The sequence below is a fragment of the Paramormyrops kingsleyae genome, chromosome 2 (assembly GCF_048594095.1).
Source record: "Paramormyrops kingsleyae isolate MSU_618 chromosome 2, PKINGS_0.4, whole genome shotgun sequence".
NCBI classification, from domain to species: Eukaryota; Metazoa; Chordata; class Actinopteri; order Osteoglossiformes; family Mormyridae; genus Paramormyrops; species Paramormyrops kingsleyae.
This window is the reverse complement of record NC_132798.1, coordinates 16,220,729-16,248,049: the sequence shown is the minus strand read 5'-3', so window position 1 is coordinate 16,248,049 and position 27,321 is coordinate 16,220,729. Positions and strand designations below refer to the sequence as shown.

The window sequence follows — 27,321 nt, the reverse complement described above, 5'->3', positions numbered from 1 at the left end:
ATCGCCGAAAATTATTATTACTTAAGTTACGAGTTATTTATTCAGTAGTTTTGAGTTACGTTAAAATCTTCCCATTGGGGAAAGTTCGCAACCTTACTATCCAATAGAATCTCGCGATATTATGACGTCACGTTAGCGGGAGGTCCAAAAAGGAATTAGAAAAACTGAGCGTTTACTGGTAGTTGACTGTTACTTATTGTTAGTTTACAGTAAGTGACAGCAAAAATATTTTATATTTACAGGATCGAATTGCATGCAGGAGTTACATTCGGTACAAAGTTTGCTATACTCTTGATTTGCGAGCAAATACTTTGTCAGTCTGGGATGTGTAGCGGTAAACGTAACAGTCAGCGGCTAACTAGTTAAGGAAAACCCAGGTAACCCTAGTGTGCCTCGCGGCAGGTTACCCTGGCTAACCAGACACCGGGCTGGTCATTACCAGGAGATTTCAGGGTTTGCTCCCGCGGCGCGTTGGGGTATAAACCCGCCCGGCCAGCCATGGCCGCAGTCTCTTTCATGGTCCTCTTGGAGGACGACGCCTTGGAGGTGGGCTACAGCAATGGCTCCCGTTTACAGCTGTCCCCGTGCGGCTCCGAGTTCGTGCTGGAGGAAAGGCCGCCGGCCTCGGCGCACCCATTGCAGACGCCTCGCAGGCTCCGCCGGAGGACGCGCTTTGTTACCAGCGCTCACAAAGTACGTTTATCCCGCAACCTGTCAGCGCTGTAAGGACCGGTGAAGTAGGGGGTGTCATTTAGGGGTGTTAGTACGTGTGTCGGTAATGCAGCTAATTTAACTCTGGAAAAAATTGAAACAACCCCATTTATCAAAAATAATTGCATTGTTAAATCCTGGTTTTGCTGGCAGAACAAGGTGAAACAGAAGACAAAAAAAACAACCAGGTAAAGGGCGGAAGCGACTGTTTAATGCCAGAGATGACGTCAACTTATCTGACTGTTTCTCATGAATCGTAGGATGACATCAAGTGACTTTCAAAAGGAATGGGAAACATTAAGATCTAGGTGTGAAGTGCATCATCATTGAGAAACAGAGAAACACCTGGCTGCAGTTTGCAAAACAAAAAAACATTCGCAGACGCACTCCCATAACTTGAGAAATGAGTGAAACAAAAAAAATATTTTTTCCAGGGCTGCCTCTTCCACTTTAACCTAAATCTTATATTGAATTTCTATGACAAATGTGAAATAATGCCTACAGAAGAGCAGATGAAAGTATGTTAAACTTGTTTTCAGGAATTGTTGGTTCAAGCTCTGGATTTCAGGAACAGGTTTGCCACGCGTCCGTACCTACCAGAGGAGCTTCTTCCCATGGAGCGAAGAAAGGTAGCTGCCTTTCTGAGTTTCTCAGGGTACCGTACTATCATACTTGAAGCTCACATTTTTTCAAATTTTTCGAATTTGAAATGCTGCACTTTTAGACACAAGTCTAAGAAGCTTGGTTACAGAGCCACCTACTGTTGTTTACGTGTAGGATGAGCGCTATTGCAGTGGTGTTTAGTACATTCAGACCACGTATTCCCTTCTACTGTAGTATTTGCACTTCTTTCCATTTTTATGCTTATTGCAGAATTGTCATAATAACCCACAAGATTATTTGGCTAAGATACCACCCTCTAGTATATGTTTATTGAGATCATTATTATCTCATTGAAAAACCACTTTCTGTATTCCAAAGGTCTCCTTCACCGACATCTCAGAAGTAGAATGGCCATCATTTTCAGAATACTCTTCCTGTGACAGAAGTCTCGGCCCCAGCCGGGAATTTGTAATCTCCTCACTGGATGGGAATGCGCGGCTGCAGCTGTCGCCTTGGGGGGAGGAGTTTTCTGTGGTGTTCCTCTGCAGGGTTAGTCAGGACGAGCCTCGGAAGGCCAGTGGTGACTGTCCAGGTAGCCGTCCAGCCAGCCAGTGTGGCAAGAACAAGGGGAAGTGTAGGGAAAGCCTGTCAGACCTCCGTAAGAGAGCACCCAGAGTGAGCGGGGAGCGGGGTGAAGCCCTGCCTGGGTCTCGGGGCCGTCCCAGCAGCCCCTCCACAGAGCCCCCCACTGCTCACCCAGGAAGGACGTATCTCTGCACCTGGGTGACACAGCAGCACTCCTGCTCCTTCCCGCCGCTGCTGTGGCACCACCCGTTGTCCGTTGCCATCCAGCTCCGGACTGCCACAATGGGGGAGGGGCTCTTACGTGGCGAAACGACGTCAGGAATGGAGAAGGGCAGCCTTCCCCAGGCCCTGCCTCTGCGATGCTTCTCTCCACACCAGCACAGGTCTGCAGGTTTTCTAGCTCACTGCTGATGCAAATTAAGTGGGAAATTCTGCAGTAGCAATAGAAGTAGCAGATTCTGAGAGCATGTATCTGTGTCTGTATGCTGTAATAGCTATTGCATCATATTCGCTGGTGGTAGCATAAAATCTCTACCTGGCGCTCAAGTCCCACATGTCCCTGGCAAGGTGGTGGTGCAGGGACTCTACAGGAGCACAGGGGGTGCTAGAGTATGGTACACATGACAAGCTGCTGAAGGTTATGTGGATCCAAGGTGTGCTCTATCGGTGAGTGGTATGGCTGTGGGCGTCGCATGGAATAGTGTCTATTACTTGTGCAGTCGCTGATATTACATCCTGTGGCCCTCTGCAGGGTCACTAACTCAGCAGTGACCATGATAGAGGTCTTTCCTGGTGACGGTTCAGTCATCCGCTCCAGCTCCACCCTGCCGGAATACTTCACCCATCACACCGTTGGACGCGAAGGCCAGGTCTGTCCCAGGGGGCCACTAAATTGATTCCAGTAGTCAGTATTTGAGATTTAATGCGTCAATCAGTTGGTTACAGCTCAATCCTGTAAATGCTGACAGATTTACTGAACGTTGCATACAAATATAGTGAAATTTATTGTACTTTTTAAGAACGGCTTTATGAGAAGAATCCCTGAGATGTTCGCAGAAGATTTACTCTGCATGGTATCATTTTTAAAACATATTTTAAAATGTATGGGGAAAAACAACTTCTAAGTAAAGAGAAATCCCCAGTTAATTTTAAGGTCTTTTGTCACCAATGTGTATTTTTTAACTGCCACACAACTGCTCTGCCCTGTGGATTGTAGTAAATTCTGTTGAGGAAGCAGCAGGGAATTGGCCTGTGGTCTGGTGAATCTCAGAGGGTCAGTCCGTGTTCATTCCTTCAGGGCGCAGAGAAGACGTACCTCCTGAGCAGCCTCCCGCCTGACGTTCCGGGGCAGCTGTACTCGATGAGGTCGCTGGTGGCTCGTGCAGGAAGGTGAGCTGCTTGGTGACTTTAAATCATAAAGAGAAGCTCGTCACCCCAGGGCCCGAATATGGTTTATTTCCCTCGCTTAGCGTGTATCTGACACTGGCTGAATGTTGTGGCACGTGACTCTGATAATTAGCAGTCTGTGGCAGTGTCCGGACAGTTGCCAGTTCGAATCCTGTTGACCAGAAGACAGCTGACCCTGTGCTCTTACCCCAAACTCCATTCTCACTTGCGTGTTTGTGTCTATTCTATTAAGTTGGTGGGTCTGCCATCTTTTCCTTTGCACACAAGTCTCTGGATGAACAACAAAAATGTATATCTATTATAAAGAAAATAAATGGCCACTTGACCTGCTGAGCGTATGTTCTGTTGGTGAAACACGGGCTTTGTGCAGGATTATGAAGTGTTACAACGAGGCCAAGTTCTCCCTGAATCTTCCCCCGTCCCACTGCTGCTGGCAGGAGGTAAGAACCAAGTCTGTCCATCTTTTAACCTTTTATGCATCTGATTACTTCTCTAAATCTAATTTGAGGTTTAGTGCCTTGGTTAAGGGACATACCAGAAGGACCCTTTTTGGGACTAGAACCACTAGTAGAAACTATATCTCTCATTTACTAGTTTTATTATAGCCATAGATTTTTGTCAGCAGAAAGCAAAAGTCAAGTACCTGATTTTCATAGTTTTAGGGTTTTGCTATGATGTGAGGGCCAGGGTGCCACTCTGAGATCTATCCACTGCATAAACACTGACTAAATGTACATATGCTCATCTACTTTGACACTTTCTCTTCGGACTCTCTGATAATTGTTACGCATGCATGTAGCTGTAAGAACTAGAACAGATTCAGTTCTTGTCCATCTGCAGGAGAGCAGCCGTTCAGAAGCCTCTGTAGTGACCCTGGACCCTCATGCTCTCGGTCTTGGATGTCCAGGCCGTCAGGGACTGTTTCAGTCCCATCTGTCAGAGCAGAGCTGGTAAGAGGGCAGTTTTGCGTAACACCCTTCCGTGTCATTGTTCCTCATCCCATGTTGGGATAATGTCCTCATGCTGTACAGTCTGCAGGTTCTGTTGTTAAAATCCCTCAAAATCCACACCCATTCCCTGTGATATGGTTGTAGATATGTTGTTTTATGTTTGCCTTTTCTGTTGCAGGTCTGCAGAGGCAGAACTGGCGAAGATCAGAAGGTTTAATTGTATCCCTTCAGTTGTATTTCTAATGGGGGGGGCGGATGGGGCGGGGGTTGGAATCTCCTGTGTGGATACAGCAGATGAAGCAGCATTCCTCTTTAACCCAGAACCTTCAGACTTGCTGGATCACAGCGGGATTCTGAGGTCCGCTGGTGTCTCCTCCGGGTCTGGAGGGCCGGGCAACAGTCAGCCGGAGTTCCTCGGCATCCCTGCCACGACCCACGAGGAGATGAGTAGGGAGAGCATCACAGCGTCGCTGCGGCGCACCTCAGACATCATCCGCGACATTGAGGCTTTTCTGTCAGATGGTGTGACGTGTGACGGAGCAGTGTGAAGGGGGCCGCCCTCCCGCAACCCTGCCAGCCGGCAGCACCCCCGTGCATTGCCAGTTTATTTGTTTATTTATTTCCCACCCATGTGACTCACCACCAGATGAAAATAAGGAAGGAAACCTATGACTTTCATAGGTATTTCATTACTTAATACCAGTCAGCAACACCTTCAGAAATATTCACATGGGAAGATTTCTGTTCTTTTTCTCAGTTTGCTGCCTATCTTGACAATTTCCTGGTTCAAATGTATATACCAGCACACTTATGGGCTATATTGTACAGCATCCTGTGTGAAAGTCTATTATAAGTAGTTTCGCTGCTAGCGTGAACTTCCCCATCAGAAGCGAACGAGCGAAAAGGCTATAGAATAAAATCTTCTCAAAAGAGTAAGTGTGTCATTTCTTTTTATCTCTGATAAAATACCAATAGCAGTGTGATCTGTGTTAAAATGTCCATACTGTGTTTTCTACTGTTAGAACTTGTTTTAAGCAACTGTTTTTCATAAGTATTTTATCTGTTTTTTTTTTTGTCCGGACAACGTTTATTCTTTATGCATTGAAATGGAAAACATTTCTCTTAAAAATGCTTCACATTCTTGAATTGCTATGACTGCAAATGTGTTTCCAAGACCCTTTTAAATGACTCAAAAAGGAACATACCTTCCATTCACAGGTTTTTAAAAAACCAAAGGTAAATTAAGGTTTATATACATTTGCAAAACTTTCCTATATTTATTTCTGACATGAATTGACTGGTGTGAGAATCCTGGTGGGGATGCATTGATCTAAAATGCCCTGAAATGTTTATCAGCATTGTACGGTTTAAACTCCCTTTTTAAAACAGTTTACTTCTCATGTGCTTAGTGCTTGACAAGTTCCGTTTACCAGCTCTCATTGTACCATTGTGATAATGTGACGCTTCTGACTCCCAGCTCCTCGTTATTCTCACGGCTCCAATAGTTCCCTGCAGGTGCTGTTCCTCTCTGGGTGGCGGCTTTACAGACCGCGGTCACACGAGCCTCTACCTCCCGCAGAAGAGCTCGGCGGATCTGAGGCGGCCATGGCGCACGTCAGCTCGGTTCAGGCCCGCCGAGCGGCACTGGAGGGCGCCCTGAGTGGGAAGTCTGGAAATACTCCAGAGCCCCCCATGCCTGCCTTTAAAGCTAAGCTTTCGGAGTCCCAAAGCAGCGGTGACCCCCCCAGGGCACCGCCATCGTTCACCAAGCCGCCCATGCCTAAATACTCCCTGGGTGGGGACAAACCGACCCCCACGGTGTCGTCTGTTCTTCCGAAGCCCTACCAGGCCCCGGAATGGCCAAAAAAACAGAACAGCCTTACTGGATCCCCCAAACCCATCCGAGGGCCCGGCGTCAGCACTTTCGCAGCACCGGAGCCTGAGAAACAGGCAGAAACGCCCCTGAGGACGAAGAGCAACATAGATGGCGGCAACAAGTTCAGCAACATATCACCCACGATCCCCACGCCGCCAGTGTCAGTCTCTAAGCCATCGCTGAACCCACCTACCACAAAACCCAGCCTACATCCCAACTCCCAGGCCCAGGAGGGTGATCCCTCCACCCCCAGGAAAAAAACCCTGCCAAATATTTTCAGTCTGGGGAATGCACCCCCGAAGCCAAACAGGCCCCCCAAGGTCAACCTGGAGATGTTTACCGGGGACAGAGGGTGCGTGAAAGATGGTAAGTCATCCTCTGCTGTGGCCACATGCTAATGCATGCGTGGTGGTGTCCTTTTGGCACTTATCCTACTCATTTTTCAGTTCAGTAATGAATTCTGTGGCGCCAAGAATTTAGTAATATGTATACATTTGCCATGTCCGACATCACCACACACCTCACATTAATGTTTTAGGCCTGATACTAATCTGCTTATTAAATTGTGGGCATCAGTAAACCTCCACATGGTACTGAAGTGCTGGCATCTGGTCAAATGTTTATGCCTGTCATCTAAAGCCCTGGTGATTATTGCACATGTGATATTGTGCAGACATTCTATTTTGTTGCTCAGTATAAATGCATTTTGGATGAACAGTAAGACCAACCTGCATTTTCTATAAGGAAAAAATAAAGTTATGTGACATTTTGTTATGGTTGAGGGTTTGAATCTCTCGTTTGCATCTTCGCCCAGTGTCACATGGCTTTCTTCCTGCAGTCCAAAGACATGGAGTTAGGGTGACTTGTGTCTCTAAATTGCTTATAGTGTGTGTGTTTTGTATATGTTACATTGTGGGGATTAAAAACCTGTTATTTTGATGTTGTGGGGACAAATTTGTTTGGAAAGGGAAACCCAAATCCCAAAAGTCCTTGTATTTTGTTTGGTTACTTACAGATAAGGTTATGGCTGGGTAGGGGTTAACGTTGTAATTTCGGTGATTAGGGTTTTTCCCGTAGAAGTGTGTGTGTGTGTGTGTGTGTGTGTGTGTGTGAGAGAGACACATAGCTCTGTAGTAAAGGCCGGGCCCGGGTTTGTGCTTTGCAAAGGATGGGAATCCCATCCAGGGTGTCCCCCAGCCTTGTTCCTTTGACAGAGTTAGAGATAATGGAGAACTTTAATTATAGAGCGGACTGACCTCTAAAAGCTACAACAGAATAATTGGCCTGGCCCACAGCAGCAGAAGAATGTGCTTCCCCTTCAGATTGGCTACTTCCTTTTCTGGTTTCTTGTTTCAAATCGATGTGTGAGCATGTGGACAGAGTTTGACTAAAATACCCAGCATGCTTCTGAGCCAGTGACTATGGGAGACGCTGGAACTGTGGGATGGAAGCAGAAATGCAGTCAAGGTGAAATTGTTTGCTGCTGCTTTGTTTTCTGAAATAGACCCCAAACAGAAGATGGGGGGAGCTTCCTGCAGCCAGCCAGTGGCGCCCCCTCCTGCCCCGAGCCTTTTCCTGCGAGCCCCAGTCGCTAAGTAAGTACTGGAGGTCATTTACCAGACCCGGGCCCGGCCTTTACTACAGAGCTATGTGTTGTTCCTCTCACACACACACACACACACACACACACACACACACACACACACACACAAAGATCACAGCCTCCCCCCCCCCACCCATTGACTCTTCTGGCTAAGCTTATTATAGGAAGTCACACAGTCAAATGTACAGTAAATAAGTACTTTGTGGGGGGGAAAAAATGACCATCTGTGCAGAACTGCAGAAACATCATGCAGACTGTCAGAGAACATAGAGCGTCGGGACAGAGCGGCTCCTCTGTAGTCCAGAATAAAAAGAATTACAAAAGAGTGCTGAGGAGCAGAAGAATACCAGATCTACATCACAGTTACGCATTTTTATGGCTGCTGGTACAGGAGGTTAACACTAAACAAGTGGACAACAATGCAGGCATGTGTGTCGTGATGGATGTTGAATCGCACCTGAGGTGTGACGAAACCATGGTGGATTGAAAAGAATCCCATCCTTAGCTGGCATTTGTGTTTGGCTGCGGGGTTGCTGCCCTGACCCCCTGCTTCTGCTTCCTCTCTGTCTTTGGCACCCAGAGCTCAGCCTGAACTGGAGGAGGAGGAGGAGGAGAGCTACGATGACGTCGGACTCTCAGGCGCCCCGCCGCCGCCCCCGGGAGGTGAATCTTTTCAGCGCGGGAAGTGTTTTGTGTTTCATGGGAGTCCGACTGAAATGAGGTGGCATGACTACATTTAGAAGATAAGAGTCTGTGTGGATTAAAAGGCTAAAAATTGTGGTGCCGGATGTGAGGCAGTAGCTGATGTGATGCTTCTGCCACGTGGAAGATGCCTTTATCAACAACACAAGTTTGACCTTTTTGTTTATAAGTTCGGCTCCGTAATCGCCATAGCACCTGGTCTCCAGGACTGTAATGCACATTAATCTACATTGGTACATTTGTATTAAGATACTGAAGGAGCACTCAGCTCGCTTCTCTTCCTGATCATGTGACTGTTATTCTCTGCCAGCTGAGTAACCCACTTTATTAGAGAGCTGTCAAACCTGAGCCCTTTGCCCTTTGGCTGTTCTTTTGCTGTGGGTTAATGCTTCATGGTTAATTGGAGCTGTGTTCAGTTTTCTTTTTCTACATGTTGGAGGGCAGCTCTCACCCTTTCTCATGTCATTCTCTTACAGGGCATCCCAGTAACAAGCCAGAGGTACCAGTAACAATCTGGAGATGTGCACCAGAACAGCCATGTTGAGAGGCTTTAGAATTGAAATTGTAACACACACAACCCTTATTTAAAATGCAAATGTTTGTATGTTCAGTTTTGCATCATGTATTAATATCCCAACAAATTGCAGCGATCCATAGGAGGCGCCAGCCTGGTGTTTCTGTGACTGACCTTCCTGATAGCCCCCGGTCAATTCCATCAGGCCATGGGACAAATGCTGCTGGAGGTGGCACCCCAAGGCAGGGGGAGCAAATATTAGCAGTCAGGTTCCCATTTAAGGCTGATTTAAACTTTTGTTTCAAGCCTATATCTGTGTTGCTCAGCAATTCCACTGCCAAAACATTAGGAAATGCATAGTTTTGGATGTCACATTTATTGTCTTCCCATCCTGCGACATATTCAATCTTTGAATCATGCAGTGAAACAGAAAAAAAAGCAAGCATTTAACAAAGTATCAATTTGCCGCATCCTGGTTATATTTGTGCTGCTTCAGATTTCCCGTAGACATATTTGGAAAAATGTTGAGTGTCTATACTACTTTTTACTTTTTTAGTCTTGTAATGCACGACTCAGCTTAATGGAAGTAAGTGAAATCGGTGCTGTTATCCTGAGAGTTTTGTAGACCTGTTGATGCAATGCTTAGGGTGGGTTATTTAATGCTAGATATAAATAGCTCTTCAGTTTCAGTCAGCGATGTTAAGTACACCAGGGGTGTACGCTTTCATTACCCCCATTCGGGGAAAAAAAAAAAGAATGCTGTGAAGCAGACCAATCACAATTGTAGTGGTCTGCGTCGCCGCTCTGGGGAGGTTCATGTCAGGCTATGGCGTAGGCTAATGCGTAGGCTAAGGCGTAGGCTAAGGCGTAGGCTAATGCGTAGGCTAATGCGTAGGCTCTACGGCTACGCCGCACTTAGAGCGTTGTTTAACTCAACCTTAAGATGCAGCCTCCGTCAGGCTTTTGACTGCTACTGGGCTCAGCCCCCTCCCCGAATTATGCTGAGACGCAGCCCCTTGAGAGCAAAGTGGCTGATGGGACTTTCTCCTCAAGACACTACGATGGCACCCAGCCTGACGTTCCAAGCATGTGTGTGAACTAACAGTCACTTGCACACACCCACCAAAGTTAAACGCGTTCCCCATTCTGCTTCTAACAGGATGAGGGTGACGGAGAGATGTACGAAGATATCGAAGAATTAAGGTGAGAGCTTTATTTTGACTCCCCACAGAGTCCGCGTTCACAGAATGTAAGTTATTTTCATGTTGCGACTATTTGTATCTATAGATGCACTGTGGGCTTCCCAGTCAGCACTCGCTGAGCTCAACTAACAACATAGTGAATGGCACAGTGGTGGCAAAGCTGATCCCATATTCATAATATTTAGCGATCATAACTGAAAGATGGAACACTTAACTCGTGATTCAAGTTACACACTACAAACAAATCCCCTCACTTGTATACAGTTGTACGCCACTCACTAGGATTAAATCACCCTGACATCTAAAAAGTGAGAATATTATTGGAAAGACGGGATTTAACAATATGGGATGGCAAGTTCGGAGGAAAGCAAGGAAACGCGTACAGCTCTGTAGCTGGAAGTTCCTGTTATGGTTGGTGGATCTGGGACCCTATCTGAGTTTGTGGTTCAGGCAGCCAGGATCCGTGTTTTCACCATCTGAATGGCATCAGACTGTCTCCAAGTACCCACCCGCATTTCTATGCTAGCGGTCGCATCGCTCCTATCACCATAAAATAAAGACGAGCTCCTATATTTCTATGGCCATATTAAATGCTGCAGGATGCCAAAGGACTCCAAGGAAACGAGAGAGCAGGAAAAGAAGCATGAAAAGGATAAAAAGAAAAGAATAGAGCAGGAACGAAAAGAGCAGAAGGAACGAGAGAAGAAAGAGCAGGAAGTCAGGAAGAAGTTCAAGGTACATTTTTCACTCTTAATGGCTTGTGAGAAGGTACTCAAGCCCCTCTGAGGCTCTTTTGTAGACATGCTGTCATCTCCATGGTTATTTCAGCTGCCAGTTTCACATGAGTTAATGAACCTCTGTCCTATGCCAACATGTTTCCTGCACATAGATAACAGGACCGATCCAGGTTATCCACACGGCGAGAGCCCGCAAGGATTGTAAAGGGGGCAAGAACGACCTTTCTTTGAAAGAAGGACAGACCGTCGAGATCGTGCGCATCGCTGACAATCCAGATGGCCGCTGGCTGGCACGGACGCACGAGGGCTCTTGTGAGTGAACGAGTATTTGTGAACCGAGTCACCTGCCAAGACCTGTTTTATGGAGATGGACACATTTGTTTACAATAAGACCTTTTGTTTGAAAATTCCCCTTCTGAAATCCCATCTTTTCAGTTCCCTGTTTTTCGCCTCTGAAACTAGTCCCATGTTTATTGCAGACGGTTACGTCAAGACCACAGCGGTGGAGGGAGAAGGCGCATCCCCGGCACAAACAGGGTGGGTCCTGTACCTCATAACGGCACTTCTTTGTTCCTCATACTGATTCCATTTACATATACGCCATTATAGAGAAATGAAATTTAAATAGTCCATTTAGTAACTATTGTTAACTGCTCATACAATACCAGTCAAAAGTATCCATAGAAAGGTTTATTTGTGCCGTTCTCTACACTTTAAAATAATTATAAAGACATCAAAACTATAAAGTAACATATGGTATTATTTGTTTGGGGTGGGGGGCAGCTCTACAGGTTAGGACTCAGATGATTGCCAGTTCAAATCCCAGGCCACCACTGGGCCCTTAATCCCAATTACTCCAGGTCATGTCAGGTTTATGTCAGGTGGCCAGGTCACGTGATGTGACACTGTCACTCTCCTTTCTAGGCACCTTGGTGTGTCCAGTCTTTTGACTGGTACTGTAAGATTGACTTCTGTTTGGCCCAGTTAGGTTGGAATATTGGAATGAAGGATTTGGAATGGGTTATTGGAATTGTAATTAGGGTTCGGGATGAAAACTAGCACACACTGGGTCCTTGAGGGATTGTGTGTGAAGCCCTTCTTTACGTAGCCTGTCTTTGGCAGAGGTGACACAGATTCACTTGTGCTGGTTAGTTTGGGGGTGGCATGCAAGGTGTTGGGGGTGGGGGGCATGGATGCCCTGGCAGATTCAGGGCGCCCAGCAATCTAATGTTGGGGCCCAGGCAGCAAAATCAACTGAGGGGGCCCAAGGTGACACTTTGTCGGGGGAGGGGGCAGAATTTCTAGCTATGCCCCTGGAGGCACTTGGCTCATATTGCTAGGGTTAAGGGTTCGAATCCCACCTCGGCTGTGTGTGGCGTTTACATGATCTGCATCTGTCATGTCTGGGTGCTCCCGTGTCCTGCTGCATACCAAGACATACCGGTAGTGTTTGATCGTGTGTGTGTCTACTGTATGTGCCCTGTGATAGCCTGGCCCCCTCACTTGTGCCGTATACTGACCAAGGCTCCATAACCCTTTTCATGTTTGGTAATGGTTTAGCAATGGTGTGGGGGGCGGCTTTGACTAACAGGCAGACCAAAATTAAATTATGGTTATTTAAAGTGCAAACAGAATTGCTTATGTTTTTGTAATCTCATCTTGGCACAATTTGTTTGCCTCAATACTAAGCCCAGCCATGTTTTTTGCCTTTAGGAGGAATAACAGTGAAGGTAAGCTTTCCATAATATTTTGATAACTAACAGTTCAAAAACAGTAAGAAATGCAGCACTTTGTTTTTTGGATAAGCACTCGGATAAATGCAAAGTGGAATTTAAGATGCCGCCTTACGGTCAGTCAGACAGCTGGGCAGTCAAGAGGCAGAAGGTTTGAAAACTCTCTGTTTCAGACTTTCCTCCCCCTCTGGAAGAGGACGAGATCTACAATGACGTGGACGACGGGGACCTTAACTTGTGAGTGTTCTGGGGTGGCAGCTAGTTTGGGTAATGGGAGTAAATCGCAGTCTTTATAAGCCTGAACTCTGAGCCGGTAGTGCGAGGTGACAGACTTACCTACTGAGCCACTGTGCTGCTCGTTACTATTGCGAGCTGTAAGTATTATTAATAAGATCGATACTGCTGACATTTACATTGGCTTTTGTAGATGTACATTAGAACACTAATATTAATGTGATTCATGTTTATGAAAATACAACTGAGATTGATGTATAGAATAGGATGCATTTTTTGTACAGATAACAAATACAGCAAAAAAAATTATATTTGCATATGCCATCTTACGGATGGATGGATGGATGGATGATACTTATTACATAGCTAGTTCTGCTGTTATCCTGAGAGTTTTGTATACCTGTTGCTGTTGCTGTGATGCTTAGGGTGGATTATTTAATGCTAGATATAAATAATGCTTCAGTTTCAGTCAGCGATGTTAAGAGCACCAGGGATGTACGCTTTCATCTCTCCCATGTCGTGTTTTTCTTTTCTTTCAGACCCCCCCCATCTAATCTGGATGAAAGTAATGGTAGGACTATGTTCAATAAAAATAATTTCTTCAGATTGTTATTTTTCTGTATGTAATGTTAATAAGGAGGCTGTGATTTCTCACCTTGTCTGGATGGTTTCTGCTCTTCAGAGGGGCTGGGGGCAGCCAGTGGGGATGAGGTGTACGATGATGTTGACAGCTCCGCCTTCCCCCCTCCCCCTCCCATGAACAGGTAGCCCAAGCTTACATGCTGTGTCATTCCCAATGGCCACGTAACCAGCCGTATTTCCCTTAAAGTTTACAGCAAATTCTAAGCAAATATTCTAATCTATTTAAAATAATCATTCTAACTTCAATCTACAAATTAGAAAATTCTGTTCCCATTGCAGTTGCAAATTTCGTTCTCAGCTTTTTAGAAAAAAAAAACCCCCAAGCATTTTTTAACGATATTTGAGGTTTTTTCTCTCTCTCAAGTTGAGTGCGTCCATTAATGGATCTTCAGCCTGTGTCTTATGAATGTGCAGAAGCTAAATCAGTGGAAACACCATTGCTGATGTGTGATTGACCTACATTGCATCCATCTAAGGTTTTTTATCACCCTCAGTCTACCACAGTTGAAGCCCAAGGGTAAACTGGAAGAGAAGGACCCCAAAAAGCAGAAGAAATTTGAGAAAGAGGAGAAGGATTTCAGGAAGAAATTTAAAGTGAGGCTGTTGTTTCTTCATTATTATTAGAATACACTTCTAGTTCTGTATCTGATTCTGGATGGCTGCAATAAGACAGGTTTTGTCTGCCCGCACAGTAGTTAATCTCTGACAAATATTGCTGTTTCAGTACCATTATTTCTGCTGTTTGTTTAAATTAAATTCGAAAGCTTTTTCCTCGGTTTCAAACTCTTTGCTCACAGTGATCCGCTAGGCTACCAGACACATTCTAATTACAACTTTCTCTTCCCTTTGATTGGCGACAGTACACTGGTGAGATTACCGTGATGTACCAGGTAACTGTTGTTCCTGTGTTGACAAGTAAGAAATGGGGGAATAAGGACCTCCCACTGAAGCCTGGCGAGATAATTGATGTCATCACAAAGCCTGTGGATAACAAACTGATTGGTCGAAATCAGGATGGGAAGTGTAAGTGGTCATGTGACAGGATAGTCATGTATGTCTATCCTTATCACTTCATTTATCACAGAAAAAATATTTGAAATGCATTCATTTGAATTACACTAATTCACAGCAAAATTAAAGCAAAACAGTACATATGTAAGCTATTATTAATACAAGTTACAAAATTTTCAGCTCATTGATATGGCTTATCTTTTTTTGTAGTTGGTTATGTCTCAACTAGCAACATTTTGCAAGGGTGAGTAATGGCTCAAAACAATACATTATTCTGTTGCCTTGGGACCTAATCTCACAAAAAGGTGATAGAAATATTGTAAAAATGTATAACGTAGTCTTTATGGACTAAACCTTAGAAGGTTCACATGCCTATTCTGTTGAGAGGGAAAATATGCAATCACAATAAGACTGAAGTACAAATTGCATGCTTGAGAATTCTCATGAAGGAAAAAGATCAATATTTTTATGAGAAAATGTCTGTTGGTTTCTAACAGGGATACTGATGTTTACGATGACGTAGGTGAAGGTATGATGTTTAAGTATTTTTTTTTTATATGCAAGCCCTTGATCAGCCAGTTGTATATCTATGTATATATTTAACTTACACCTCTAACTAGAGGTACCGATTAATTTTATACAGCTGCATGTCCCACAGAAATAATTCAGATTAAGTACCTTTTATGGCAAAATGCAGGCTGGGGCTTGAACTGGTGAACTTTGGATGACAGTTCATTGTTAGCCTGCCTACATTGCCCGCAATATAATTAATAAACTACCAAAGGGAAATTTAGATGTATACTGGCAATAAACGGACCAGAATGTCATTTAAGAACCAAAATGGCACCATGTCTGGCTCAGTTACACCTACAGCAGAGTGGAAGGTGGACTTCATGCAGCCTTGCAGGAGCATTTGGCAGCTTGTAGATGCGACGACGGGTGCAGCTTCACCCCACTTGCAGGACGTGTGCATATGTGACTCTTTACTATCTACTTTTCATGTCTTGCAGGCTGCATCTATGACAATGACTGAGAAGGAGCCACAGAGTTTTACCACTGTTCCCTAGTGTGGTGGCTGTTTGTTTGTGTGGTGTGTGGTGTCTCAAAATAATTTACTGTGCATGAATGCAAGAGAATTATGGAGCATGACAATATAACTGAGACACTCTGTACAAGCGTGTTCTACAAAAACAAAACAAAACAATGATCGGGGGATGGGATTCCTGCTAAATATTTGAAGCCCATGGTGTTGGACAGAGAGTAAAAGTCAGTACTGGCCAGCTATTTTTAGCTGTATGGCATATCTTATGCCCTGATACAAATGTTGTGGGAGTGAAAATGTTCTTTTCTTACTCTTAAATAATTTGGCATTCAGTATTACTTTCATCCCTTTATTCACCTGGACATCTTCACACCTGTGGTCTAGGCTGAGGGTCCCGTCCTGTGGTTTCAAACCACTCAACATTGTTTCTGATTGACCAAATTTATAATAAAGTCTCACTGTAACTCTGATTACTTTTTCTGACTTTTGCTATTTGCTTTTAATGTATTTGATAAAATGTCATATTTAAATGTTCCATCTATTGAGAGGCACTTTATTTTTTAGCAAAGAACGAACATGGCAATGTACCTCTTTTCTAAAATACTGTTTTCAGTTCCATTGGTAGTGTGGCTTTTTGAAAATACCTCCTACAAATATGAAACCAGCTGAATTACTGTTTCTATTTTCAGTAAAGGAGACCCTGAACGTGTGAATGTGGCAAACAGGGTAATATGTACCTCTATTCGGCATATAGCTCAGAGCTGGTCAAAGTCGTCCGTACTGAAATTAGTTTTGCAGGACAACTGTTGTCCACTTGGTGATGCTATGGAACAAGCAGAAAAAGCCAAAAAAGGATGGATTCTACACAGTCTCTCCAATTCCAGACATCCCAGGTAAAATAGAGATTTTACTTCAAGTCATTTACTACGAAAGGGGAACAATTTAAAATGAATCTAAAAATGTAGGCAACACCTATGATCACAATTTAATTTGGTATACGATTTAATCCATACTGAAGTACAACTGAGAATGCAGGGTCAGCCTGTACTGGAGCAATTGGGGGCTAAGGGCCTCCCTGAAGGACCCAATGGGGTTTTAACTGAACCTTCTGATCACGGGTAGAGTCCGCACTCGCAGAGGCGCACAGCTCCCCCTACCGAAACGTGTGTAAATTGGGTCTATACATCCAGCAGAAAACGCATGGACCCGCGTTCAAAATAAAACACTTAAATTTAATTGTTAGCGTTACATTTTTAAAATACTTCCTTCAAATATGAAACAAGCCGAATTACGTTTTCTAAAATAGAATAGCTTTATTACTGTTCTAATTCAAAACCCTATCACGTAGCACATAATTCTTGATTAGAGTGTGCATTCGTTTAAAACGTACCTGACATCGTACACTCACAAAGTAGGACAACCACATGAAAAGACATGACAGTGAACCAGTCTAACAGGGCATTTAATTCTTTTGCGTACTCTAATGAATTCATATTTCATTTTAATTTGTTTCGAATAGCAATTCCTAATTGGATTTTCGTGTTAACTGCAGTGGAAGCACATTATGAAAAATCCGTTTATTTTCCACTAGATGCATTTTCCAGTAGGCCTTTCTGCGGAGAGCATTTGTTAGATATAACAGAAGTGTATAAGCTGACATTAAACTCAAAAGAAATACTGACGTTAATTAGCAACTGATTTAGTTTTCTCACAAAATCAAACCCAAAAAAACCCCGAAATTGTGTTTCTTGGTCTCAAATATTACATGCATGTTATGTATGTTTATTTTTGATTGCTATAGATTTTAAATAGCACACGAAATATCTCAGAAGATCGACTACATCCCATTAATCTCTGCCACCAGGTGAATAAACCTGCCAGCTGCGCACTAAAACGATGAGGCTCTAAAAACACTACAGCTGCAAGAAAAGTGGTTTTTGAAACTCGCCGTGGTTGGGATTTGCCGGGCGAGGCCAGTCATTGGTTTAGCTGACCTGTCAGTTGCTACTACACTGGGTTGTCATTGGATGAAGTAGACGGTGATTGATAACACACTCAAATCCCCGCCCACCACAGGATTCCGAAGTCTCGCTTCCCTTACCTTTTTCTCTCTCGCGATAGTTCCCGTTGTTTCCGGTGTTGCGAACATCCCTGTAAACATGGCGGGTAGCATCCGCGGCCGTCCGATCCGGAGTCTTCGGATGCGAGGTGAGCTGGGCTGGAGGCAGTCGCCGCATGCGTTGGCTCCCCGCTGCCCGCCTCTTCAGGCAACGTCTGACATGTCTGGCGTCCCGGTTGTTGGCGTTTTTCGCGCTCACCAGCGATCTTTGTTTTTCTGTTTGTCAGGTCGGAATGACAGCGGAGAGGAAAACGTACCGCTCGACCTAAGCAGAGGTGAGGATGAGTGAGGAGGGGGGCGAATGTTGGGGAGGGGGGCTTGTTGTTGTTGGTCTTGTTGTTGGTGTTGTTGTTGTTTTGGGGTTGGGTTAAAAATAAGCGAGCAGCATGCGGCTTCATGCTTACATCGATTTTATGCCATAACATCCCAGCACTGGGGCGTAAGATGTAGCCCTGCTGACCGCCTTGGTTGTTTTGACTGGCCGGTTAACCAGCTCCGTTCACCATGCTCACCTGCGCAGCCGCTGGATTAACGTACCGCAGACGGGCTGCGAGGCGAAACCCAGTCCGACGGTGCCGGTGGCCGCAGTGTGTGGCTGCTGATGCGTGAGGCACTTCGGCTGCTTCAACCGTTTTTTTGGTGCGTGGGGAGGGGCGGCGCTGGGGGACCACGGAGGACCGCGGGCAGGGCTTGACCCGCTTCGGACCACCGTACATTCGTGACGGCGGGTGGGGAATCATTTTGGGGTCGCCATACCCCCTTCTCCAATGAGACTGCATCGTGTTTACTATTCTGTGCGTTTTTTAGCGTCTGTTTGAGCCCAAGCTGCCCGATGTGGCACCCCCGATCTGTTGGTCGTGCGTGAGGGGTTTTGGTTATCAAAATAAAAACGTGTCCACAATGGCTGACACAGCATTGCTAAAAATACCCCTCCCCTCCACCCCTGTTCATCTGCGGCAGGGATAAACACATTGACGGTGCCCGGGCGTGTTGCTTGTAAACATAGCCGTAGCGCTGGGAAATGCACGGGGGGTGGGGGGGTTGGTTAAGAGCCCATCAGTTAACCTGGTAACGGTGTCATAATATTTACAAGTCACTACGGAGACACTAGGCGTCGGGTGTGATGCTGCGCTCTGTGGATCTCTGTTCTCCGGTTAATAACCCACCAGATGCGACATTTATTCTGTCCATCTTATAAATCTGTTCCTCGCAATCAGATTGCAGACGGCGAGTCTATTGCGACGAGCTTTCTGTACGATGTTTTGCAGTTGCATTCCCAGCAGCCGTTTTCCGATAGACGCCTCCAACACTAATTCTCCTGCCTTTCCTTCAGATTTCTACCGGAGATCATTATAATTTGTCCTGAGCTTTGTTTTCTTAAGGCAGTGCTCGAGTTATGTAACCAGTCCTGTGGTTCCCAGTTTCTTGAAAGGTAGACGGACAGCGTCACCATAATCGTGTCAATAAAAAGGACATTAACGGGGTCTTTACAACATGCACTGTAGGTTTATAACCGAGATGCTTTGTCTCAGTGTTTGCAAAAAAACGTACATTTTGCTATTTAATAATGCAGGGTCATCTTAAATACCTTCAGTCAAAATATGTTGGAATCTGTGATTGATTGCATGGCTTGGAAGTTGATTAAAATATTTTCCCATAAATCAGATGACCGTCTGACATTTATTTACTCAGTATAAAATGATTTCTGTACCAAGTAATGATCAGAGAGTAGAACTGGCTTGTGTCCCTTACTCAAGGGTCCAAGGGTGATCCGATTTGTCTGTTGGCCATGGGACTTAAACCTACAACCTTCTGGATATGGGCTCAAATATCTCTGACACACTTACTGTCAACCATGCAAGTAGTTATATCTCCCACCCTGCTTTTGCTTTTTTTAAGCATTTGCATTATGTTTGTACTGCAAACAGAAGTACCTTTTAGTGAATCTCTATTTGTCTGAAGACCTGCCAGACCGCCTTTCAGTCTGGGGGGACAGTCTGCATGTGGCCTGTTCTCTTACATAGGTCCATTATGTAAGATTATGTTGTTGTAGACTGTAGCAGTGTCCCCGGTCCAGAGTGGCTCAGTGCTGCTGGTTAGGTTAGGGGGTGGGGGGGTATGTGAAATAAACTCACAGCACCATGGCAACACTGTGAAGGGGTGACCAGATTAGTGACAGCCTCTCTGCCTCCCCCAGGCCTCCTGTCTCTCTTTTTATCCCACCCGAGTGAGTTTCTAGTTAAACTATGCATTGGGGTGCGCTGGGGGCTCTCCCCCCGGCAACTGTGCATCTGTGACCTTTACCGTTTCCCTTTCGGTCCCCAGGTCCCTCGGACAACTTCCGCGAAATCTTGCAGAATGTGGCCAAGCAGCGAGGTGTCAGTAACATGCGGAAGCTGGGCCACCTCAACAATTTCATCAAGGTAGGTCTTCGCGCCGGTCTGCGCGCCTGTCTCAGCGCCGGTCTGCGCGCCTGTCTCAGCGCCGGTCTGCGCGCCTGTCTCAGCGCCGGTCTGCGCGCCTGTCTCAGCGCCGGTCTGCGCGCCTGTCTCAGCGCCGGTCTGCGCGCCTGTCTCAGCACCGGTCTGCGCGCCTGTCTCAGCACCGGTCTGCGCGCCTGTCTGCGCTCCTGTCTCAGCACCGGTCTGCGCGCCTGTCTCAGCACCGGTCTGCGCGCCTGTCTCAGCACCGGTCTGCGCGCCTGTCTCAGCACCGGTCTGCGCGCCTGTCTGCGCTCCTGTCTCAGCACCGGTCTGCGCGCCTGTCTCAGCACCGGTCTGCGCGCCTGTCTCAGCACCGGTCTGCGCGCCTGTGTCTATGTCTGCGTGTATATTCAAGTGTCTGTGTTAGAGGTGTGAGAAAGGACAGGCTGCACTGACAGAAGACACTCATACCTGATGAAACAGGCTCAGGTTACCCTCCAAGATGGGACAAAGCAGCTGGTCGCTGAGCAAAGTCTGGTCTTGTGGCATTAAAACAAACCCCACCCCCCCTCTCTACTGTTCAGGCTGCTTTGTGTCTGAATGTCTGCTGTGTTTTTGTGTGGTTTCTGAACCTCCTGGTTACACGGTTGTGGCTCCTTCTGTGGCGGCCGTGTGACGCATGTCAGCCAGGTGATGGCGCTGTGCTTCTCCACCTGCGCTTCAGCACTGCCTGTCCCCCCTCCCCTCAGCTCCTGTGCAGCGTTGGCCACTCTGAGGAGAAATTTGGGTTCACCTATGAGGAAATCATCATCTGGTAAGTGTCGGGGTGCCAGTTTGAGGATCTGGATGATTAAAATCTGTTAAATAAAAATGATCGCGTCCTGAACCCCAAAACATTGTGGTTGTACATGCACTTTGACAAAAGAGGGCAGAATTGCTCCCCCCATCTGAACTTTCACTGGCGGCTAAGGGACTATTAGCCTTTGCTTTTGTTAATGGGGGGAAAAAAAAAAAAAAAAAAAGTGCCATTAACACCCACCATATTTAATGGAAAAAGTACAGTTAGCCCCTAATCATGGCTAATGGACAGTTAGCACCTGCTACCAATAATGGACAGAGCACTGTTAGCTGCCACCATTGCTAATAACAAATATACTGTTAGCACCCAGCATGGCTGGGTAATGGCTAGTGGGCTTTTAGCACCTCCTGCCGTTAATGGCTAATGGACAGTTAGCACCACCTGCCACTAACAGGTAATGGACTGTTAGCACCTACTGTTGCTAATAGCTTTAGTACTGTTGGCACCCACCATGGCTAATGGCTAGTGGACTGTTAGCTCCAGCCGCCGCTGTGAGCACAGGTCATGTCCCACGGTAAAAGGACCGACACTGGGATATATCCCAGATGCTGTAGGCTCCGAATTTTGAGGCGAGTTCATTTTAGAATTTTCAGTGTGCCGTAGTTTATGCTTCTGGTTTATGGTGATATGTATGTGCCCCCCCCCCCCCAAAGCCTGCGGTTAGCGCTGCTCAATGAGGCCAAGGAGGTACGGGCGGCCGGTCTGCGGGCGCTACGCTACCTCATCCGAGACAGCGCCATTCTCCAGAAGGTTCTCCGCCTTCAGGTGGACTACCTGATTGCCAGGTGGGATTCGTTTCACGACCCCCGAGAAATAACGTTCTATATTTTAGCAAATGGCTGTGTCAGTTAAGCCTTGTCCTTATATTTAACCCATTTACTGGGACGCACGTTCAGTCTAAATATCCTGGCTTCTTTTGGCCATGCTGCTGTAGTGACTTTTTGGAGCAGATAACCTAGTGGACTGAAGGATCAATTCCTACAATACATGCCACAGTCCTACTGATGAGCAGCATTCAGTGACTCTCCTGTTCCACCTACAGGCAAAACTGCAAATGATAGTTCAGTGAATGCTAATCCTCAAACAGTATTTGTTGTCTGGACTGCTACATCTGTAGCTTTGTTTTGAAGGAGGGTTTTATATAACCAGGCTGTCTGAACCTTCTGTCCCTGTCTTCAGGTGCATTGACATCCAGCAGAGTAATGAGGTGGAGAGGACGCAGGCTCTCAGGCTGGTGCGAAAGGTGAGAACAGCTCTGCTCCCTTTTCGTTGGTGGGAGCGTGTCATGCTCCCTGCTCCCCCTTCAGGCCATATAGGGTGGTGCGGGCTTGTTTGTCCAGCCTATTGGTTTTACTTTTCTCTCCTGCACTCTTTGACATTGAATATTGATGGCACTCTGTCACGTTCGTCCGTGTAGGGATGTGGTGTTTGTAGACGCAGGCAAGCAAAACATGTCGATGTTAGAGTTGTGTTACAAGATCCTAAAGTGACAGGAGTGACAACTGTGGTCTTCTGACCACAGTTGCCCACAGCTGATGAATCCCTTACTTCAGCTTTTTCATTAGTCTCCGGACGTCTGCTTTTGCTGCGGTGTGGTCCTGCCTTTGAGGAGCGTGTTAAGTGTGTTTCCTGTTCTCGTGTTTGCATGTATTAGCTCCTTTTCTGTGTTTGGTGAGATCACGCCACACCAATGGCATCTATGGGCTCTGCTGTGTTTTTGCTTACGATCTTACCTCTAGATTTTCAATCTTTGTTTGAAATTCAGTTGTTTTGAGTTTAGTTTAGTTTTGTTTTATTTGATTGTTTTTTTTTTAATTTAGTTTAAAGATGTACTGCCATGGAAATAATTAAGAGACCACTCTATTTTTAAACAATTCCTGATTTTTATGTCCTGGATTAATTGTGGCTCTGCTAGCAGAAATGATATTCACAGACACACACCCATTAATTGAGAAATGAGAAATTGTGCTATGGTCTCTAAATTTTTTTCCATGGCTGTATTTTAATTTAGTTTTTTGAATATATATATTCTTTAAGTTTTATCTACCTACCTACCTGATCGACCGACCGACCAACAAATCTGAGAATTGACTTATAGTTGTAGAGCCGTTTCATGTGTGTCATCTTCAGCGCCTCCATTATGAACACACAGTGCGCATTATGCACTAATGTCCTCAAAATGGGCAAAACATGTTGCAGTTGTTATCAGTGGTCATTAATGTAAACAAATTATTGTTTAATTTAGTTTCGGAAGCAATATTTATAGCTTTTGTTAGTTGTAGTTTTTAATTATTTTCGTATCTTATTTGAGTTTACGAAAATATTTCCTTGTGGTGATAGTTTTAGTTAACGATAAAAAACCTGCCGATTGTGTCTATAGACCCAACTGTGATCTTGTTTATGGCGTCATCTCCTGTGCAGCTACTGTAGTCCACCTAGCTGCCTCATTACCGTGCCAGTATCTGAGGTTTCTGTATCTTGAAGGCACTGTGCAGGTTGCTTGTTTGACCCCCCCAGGGTTACTGCAAACGTCTGATATCAAAATGCAGAACGTGTTTGTTTTCTGCCTCGCCGGGCGACCAGCACCTTGCGGCTTGTGGCTCGCTCGTACGTGTGCACGCCTGTCGTCCACTGGACTTCCTGTGTCATAAAAAGTTCTGACTGTTTCCATGACCACCCGTGGGCCTAGAAAGTGGAATCGCACCACCCACACATTAGTAAACAAAGCTTATCAAAGAAGAAATCTAGCTGTTAAGAAAGAACCTAAAAAAGACACGTGCTGGTGTTGGATAAAAGGATGTGAAAGGGCATAGTTAATTGCATGACATCTAAGAGCATCTCCGGGTGTTTTTAGGCAATGGTTGTATCTGCGTGAGTGCTCAATGGTGCACCCTAGATTCTGCACGGCATTCTGCACTTTCCTTGCAAAATTCTAGAATGTTGCATTCAAAAAATAGATAAATGGATTTAAAAGTTTCCACCCCTTTCCCTCTTTTCTGCCCCCTACAGATGATCACTGTGAATGCCCTGCTTTTTCCCAGTTCGATCACCAACTCGCTGATCGCTGTAGGCAACGATGGGTTGCAGGAACGCGACCGCATGGTGCGGGCGTGCATCGCCATTGTCTGTGAGCTTGGTGGGTGGCATGCATACGCTCTCTCTGCATGTTGCTGGGGTTTTTTTTTTTATTCTTAAGATGTAAAACTTCCTGTTGAGAGGAGGTGAGGGTGCAAATGGCTGTAAAACCAGCTTTTGAGCCTGCCGGTTAAAGTCTGGTCTATGTCAGTCAGTCTAAATGTAAAATGGCCATCGGGCAGCCTTCTGATCCTGGTCATATGAGCCAGACCTCAAAAAAAAAAACACCTTCCGCCGTAAACAGGTCCCCAAAATACCACCAGCAATCTGCTATAGAACAGAATCAGTCATTAGGCTTTAGTGTCAGAACCCAAGTGTGTCGCCTGTTGGCTGGGCTGCACAACGTGACTGTATGCCGCATGCGCAATAATCACCAGGCTTTGGTACTTTACGGACGTTTGCTAACAATAGTAGTATTATGACACCCAAAAGTTAGTAATCTGCGCAAATTCGGCGTATCCTTATATTTAATAAACGTGTCGGACTTTAAACAGCAAAAAGTACCGCATCACCACCAGCGTCTTTTTACCTTTTTATCCACAATATCTCCTCCTTCAGAAGATGTTGTGGCTGTTGATCTGTCCCTTTCTTCATTGTCACTCCATTCCTTATCGCTTCCATTGTTTACTAGAACAGTAGTATCCGCGTGTAATAAACCTAAGGATATGCTGAACTTTACAGAAAACTAACTTTTGGGCAACACAATACACCTCTCATTGATATTTTCGTTGCACTACTAATCTCCTCCCCAAATTGTGGACATAAGTAAACGGCCATATGGCACCAAAAAGCCAGTGTCTGGATGAATGTTTACACCCATCCGCTAAAGCCCTGGTGATTATTGCACAGGCACCATATAATCACGATTACACTGCAGTGTGTTATCATGCAGTCCTACTTGTTGGTGTAACTTTGACTGTCATGCAGGATCTGGCTCTGCTGAGTACTTATTTTGTGGGTCCTACTGCAATTCCTTTTCTGGGATTTGAACCCTCTATTTAGGGTTCAAACTGCAGGATCTTCTTGGAGGGAGTTGAATGAACAGCCAACTGATTCTCCATCTCCATGTGAGGGAATATGCTTGTCACTGGCAGTGATTGCACCCTCCGCCCAACCCCTCCCTTTCAGCTTTGAAGAACCCGGAGGTGGTGGCTCAGAGGGGCGGCCTCAGCGCCATCCTTAAGAGTGTCATCGACTGTCAGCTGAGTCGCATCAATGAAGCGCTCATCACCACCATCCTGCACCTGCTCAACCACCCCCACACACGGCAGTACATCCGCTGCGACGTGGAGCTGGAGGTACACCCCCCCCATCCGCAGCTCTTCCCTGAAAATACTTTAACTGGGCCACAAGAACTGTAGAAGTTCTTCTTCCCCAGTTAAAACAATCATTGAGGTGAGGTTGGTGTTTCCATAATTAGTTATACGCATTGCTACCCAGAGTCGCCCCCAGGGGATTGTGGGGAAGGTTTATGTTCCTCGAGGACTGAAGACAATCTGAGCATAGCGTGGATGACCTGGAACACAACCCACTTTGGAAGCGGAGGGCTCTCGTGGATTAAATGAAAATCTGAACCTCTGCTCTCTGGTAGAGATTAGGAAACGCGAGCACGGAACTCGAAAGCCACCATGGGCGCCAGAGTCGGGCCAGCGTTCTGTTTATTTATTGGAATGAAGGAATGTGATATTCGTAACTGCTTGTCCCATGGCGATTGGTGTTTTTTTTTTTCTTTCTTTCTAAAAGGTTTTTCATTATGAATAAATGAAATATGTCATTGTGTTTGTGCTCTTGTTTTTCAGCAAATCCTGGCACCTTATACTGACTCTCACTACAGGCACAACCCGGACACCGCCGAGGACCAGCTCAAGTGAGTTCATGTGACCTCAGCCGATTGCACGTTACGTGTGCGGCCCACCGGCTGCTCCGCGTGTGGCATGTGGTCTGCTGGGCGTGTCTGGAGACTGGGTGGGCTCCGTGGGTGGTAGTCGGCTGTACCGAGGCGTGAATCTTGCACAGCTGTTTGAGCCGGTCTTCACGGTCTTCTCCCTGTTCTTCACTTTTTCCCCAGGGAGGACAGAGAGGCACGGTTTTTTGCCAGCAAGATGGCCATTGTGGCAGCCTTTCGCTCCTGGTCAGGTGAGCCGGCCGCCGCGGTAACGGTCACGGCGCCCTCTGGTGAAGTTTTCAGTCACAACACATTTATCTATTACCTTCCAAGCATAAAGGGTCCCACACTGAAGTTACAGTCATGTGGAAGCAAAACAACCTGCAATCTGAAAAAACAAGCCCTTAGTTGCTCTGTGTAACATCTAGTGATTTTGTGATGTTTATTATATGTTTCTCGCCCTTCTTGTCCGTTGGCAGGTTTTCAGCAAAGACCTTTTCTATAATATCTAACCCTTCAAATGGAGTAGCAGTAAAGTGTGTAGGATTTTGCATTACTCAGCTGCCGTTATCAGTGATGATCTCCATCCAGAGGAAAGCTGTCGTAGCGTAACGCAGGAGAAATATTGACTGCGATGGACTGTACTGATTTTCTGTTGCTCTTTGTCTCTCTCTGCCCTCAGGCATCATTAATTTGTGTAAATCGGGAAACTCCGGAATCCAGTCGCTGATCGGTCTGCTCTGTATACCAAATATGGAAGTGAGGGTAGGTACACTAATACTGTGTTTTGGCTGTGTGAGCTCCGCCATACCTGTGCTCCATGCATTTGTGATGCAAATGAATGACACACTAATTTCCTGTCCCCACATAGCGAGGCCTGTTGGAGGTCATGTATGAAATATTCCGACTTCCCGTTCCCGTTGTGACGCAGGATTTTATTGAAGCACTTCTCAGTGTCGGTAAGCTGAGACGCTGGCTTTTCCCATCTGCAATTCCTCTGTGGGGTGGATGGGTGGGTGTGTGTGGGTGGGATGTGAGTTTGTGAACTTGATCATTGTCGTCTATCCTCTGTAGACCCCAGTAGGTTTCAGGACAGTTGGAGACTGTCCGACGGCTTTGTGGCCTCGGAGGCTAAAGTGATCCTCCCGCATCGAGCGAGGTCGAGGTAAGAGCGGCTCCTGGAAATGGCAGCCAAGGGGCTTGAGTCTCCCAGGTCCTCATGAGACACCGATTTCCGATTGGTCCACGCCTAGAATGGCAGGTGCCACTGTTTCCCGTCCAGATAACAAAAACCAGAGAGACTGAAGAGTTACCGTCTGCTCTGGAGCAAGTCAGGAAGTCACAAAAC

At 45.9% G+C, this 27,321-nt stretch overlaps 3 protein-coding genes across 6 annotated transcripts in view; all 3 read left to right on the top strand.

Moving 5' to 3' along the window:
• The first annotated feature begins 120 nt into the window (after positions 1-120).
• On the top strand, positions 121-5,192 carry c2h5orf34 (chromosome 2 C5orf34 homolog). Its single transcript, XM_023836524.2, has 10 exons — positions 121-693; positions 1,251-1,340; positions 1,693-2,282; positions 2,467-2,565; positions 2,651-2,768; positions 3,197-3,288; positions 3,677-3,746; positions 4,147-4,256; positions 4,435-4,475; positions 4,587-5,192. The coding sequence occupies exons 1-10, from the start codon at positions 499-501 to the stop codon at positions 4,802-4,804; spliced, it is 1,623 nt and encodes a 540-aa protein (XP_023692292.2). The 5' UTR covers positions 121-498; the 3' UTR covers positions 4,805-5,192.
• LOC111856512 (FYN-binding protein 1-like) lies at positions 5,049-16,022 on the top strand. Of its 2 annotated transcripts, XM_072706636.1 has the most exons (19): positions 5,122-5,188; positions 5,475-5,492; positions 5,762-6,498; positions 7,637-7,727; positions 8,316-8,398; positions 8,914-8,936; positions 10,111-10,154; positions 10,753-10,888; positions 11,043-11,202; positions 11,370-11,427; positions 12,604-12,620; positions 12,797-12,860; positions 13,397-13,428; positions 13,540-13,621; positions 13,994-14,093; positions 14,360-14,522; positions 14,721-14,754; positions 15,008-15,039; positions 15,521-16,022. In XM_072706636.1, the coding sequence occupies exons 3-19, from the start codon at positions 5,862-5,864 to the stop codon at positions 15,541-15,543; spliced, it is 1,779 nt and encodes a 592-aa protein (XP_072562737.1). In that variant the 5' UTR covers positions 5,122-5,188; positions 5,475-5,492; positions 5,762-5,861; the 3' UTR covers positions 15,544-16,022. The 2 variants fall into 2 exon arrangements, with proteins under 2 accessions (XP_072562730.1, XP_072562737.1); XM_072706629.1 differs by lacking the exon at positions 5,475-5,492 and having other exon boundaries at positions 5,049-5,188.
• A 339-nt stretch (positions 16,023-16,361) lies between these two features.
• LOC111856584 (rapamycin-insensitive companion of mTOR-like) overlaps positions 16,362-27,321 on the top strand; it is a 30,865-nt gene continuing 19,905 nt past the window's right edge. For 2 of the 3 annotated variants that reach the window (XM_072706617.1, XM_072706616.1), the window contains exons 1-14: positions 16,362-16,445; positions 17,674-17,760; positions 17,899-17,946; positions 19,997-20,094; positions 20,844-20,908; positions 21,607-21,738; positions 22,133-22,196; positions 23,963-24,089; positions 25,217-25,386; positions 25,888-25,955; positions 26,157-26,224; positions 26,656-26,738; positions 26,845-26,932; positions 27,048-27,138. In XM_072706617.1, the coding sequence (XP_072562718.1) occupies positions 16,373-16,445; positions 17,674-17,760; positions 17,899-17,946; positions 19,997-20,094; positions 20,844-20,908; positions 21,607-21,738; positions 22,133-22,196; positions 23,963-24,089; positions 25,217-25,386; positions 25,888-25,955; positions 26,157-26,224; positions 26,656-26,738; positions 26,845-26,932; positions 27,048-27,138 (1,262 nt within the window). In that variant the 5' untranslated portion in view covers positions 16,362-16,372. The remainder of the gene's footprint in view (positions 16,446-17,673; positions 17,761-17,898; positions 17,947-19,996; positions 20,095-20,843; positions 20,909-21,606; positions 21,739-22,132; positions 22,197-23,962; positions 24,090-25,216; positions 25,387-25,887; positions 25,956-26,156; positions 26,225-26,655; positions 26,739-26,844; positions 26,933-27,047; positions 27,139-27,321) is intronic. The other variant, XM_072706618.1, reaches the window with a different exon arrangement.

Excerpts from the sequence above, each read along its gene's own strand:
- c2h5orf34 (XM_023836524.2), top strand. The coding sequence starts at position 499 with ATGGCCGCAGTCTCTTTCATGGTCCTCTTGGAGGACGACGCCTTGGAG. Across the intron at positions 694-1,250 it reads TTGTTACCAGCGCTCACAAA|GAATTGTTGGTTCAAGCTCT; the intron begins GTACGTTTATCC and ends ACTTGTTTTCAG. Across the intron at positions 2,283-2,466 it reads TTCTCTCCACACCAGCACAG|GTGGTGGTGCAGGGACTCTA; the intron begins GTCTGCAGGTTT and ends GTCCCTGGCAAG.
- LOC111856512 (XM_072706629.1), top strand. The coding sequence starts at position 5,862 with ATGGCGCACGTCAGCTCGGTTCAGGCCCGCCGAGCGGCACTGGAGGGC. Across the intron at positions 11,203-11,369 it reads ACGGACGCACGAGGGCTCTT|ACGGTTACGTCAAGACCACA; the intron begins GTGAGTGAACGA and ends TGTTTATTGCAG. Across the intron at positions 14,755-15,007 it reads ACTAGCAACATTTTGCAAGG|GGATACTGATGTTTACGATG; the intron begins GTGAGTAATGGC and ends GGTTTCTAACAG.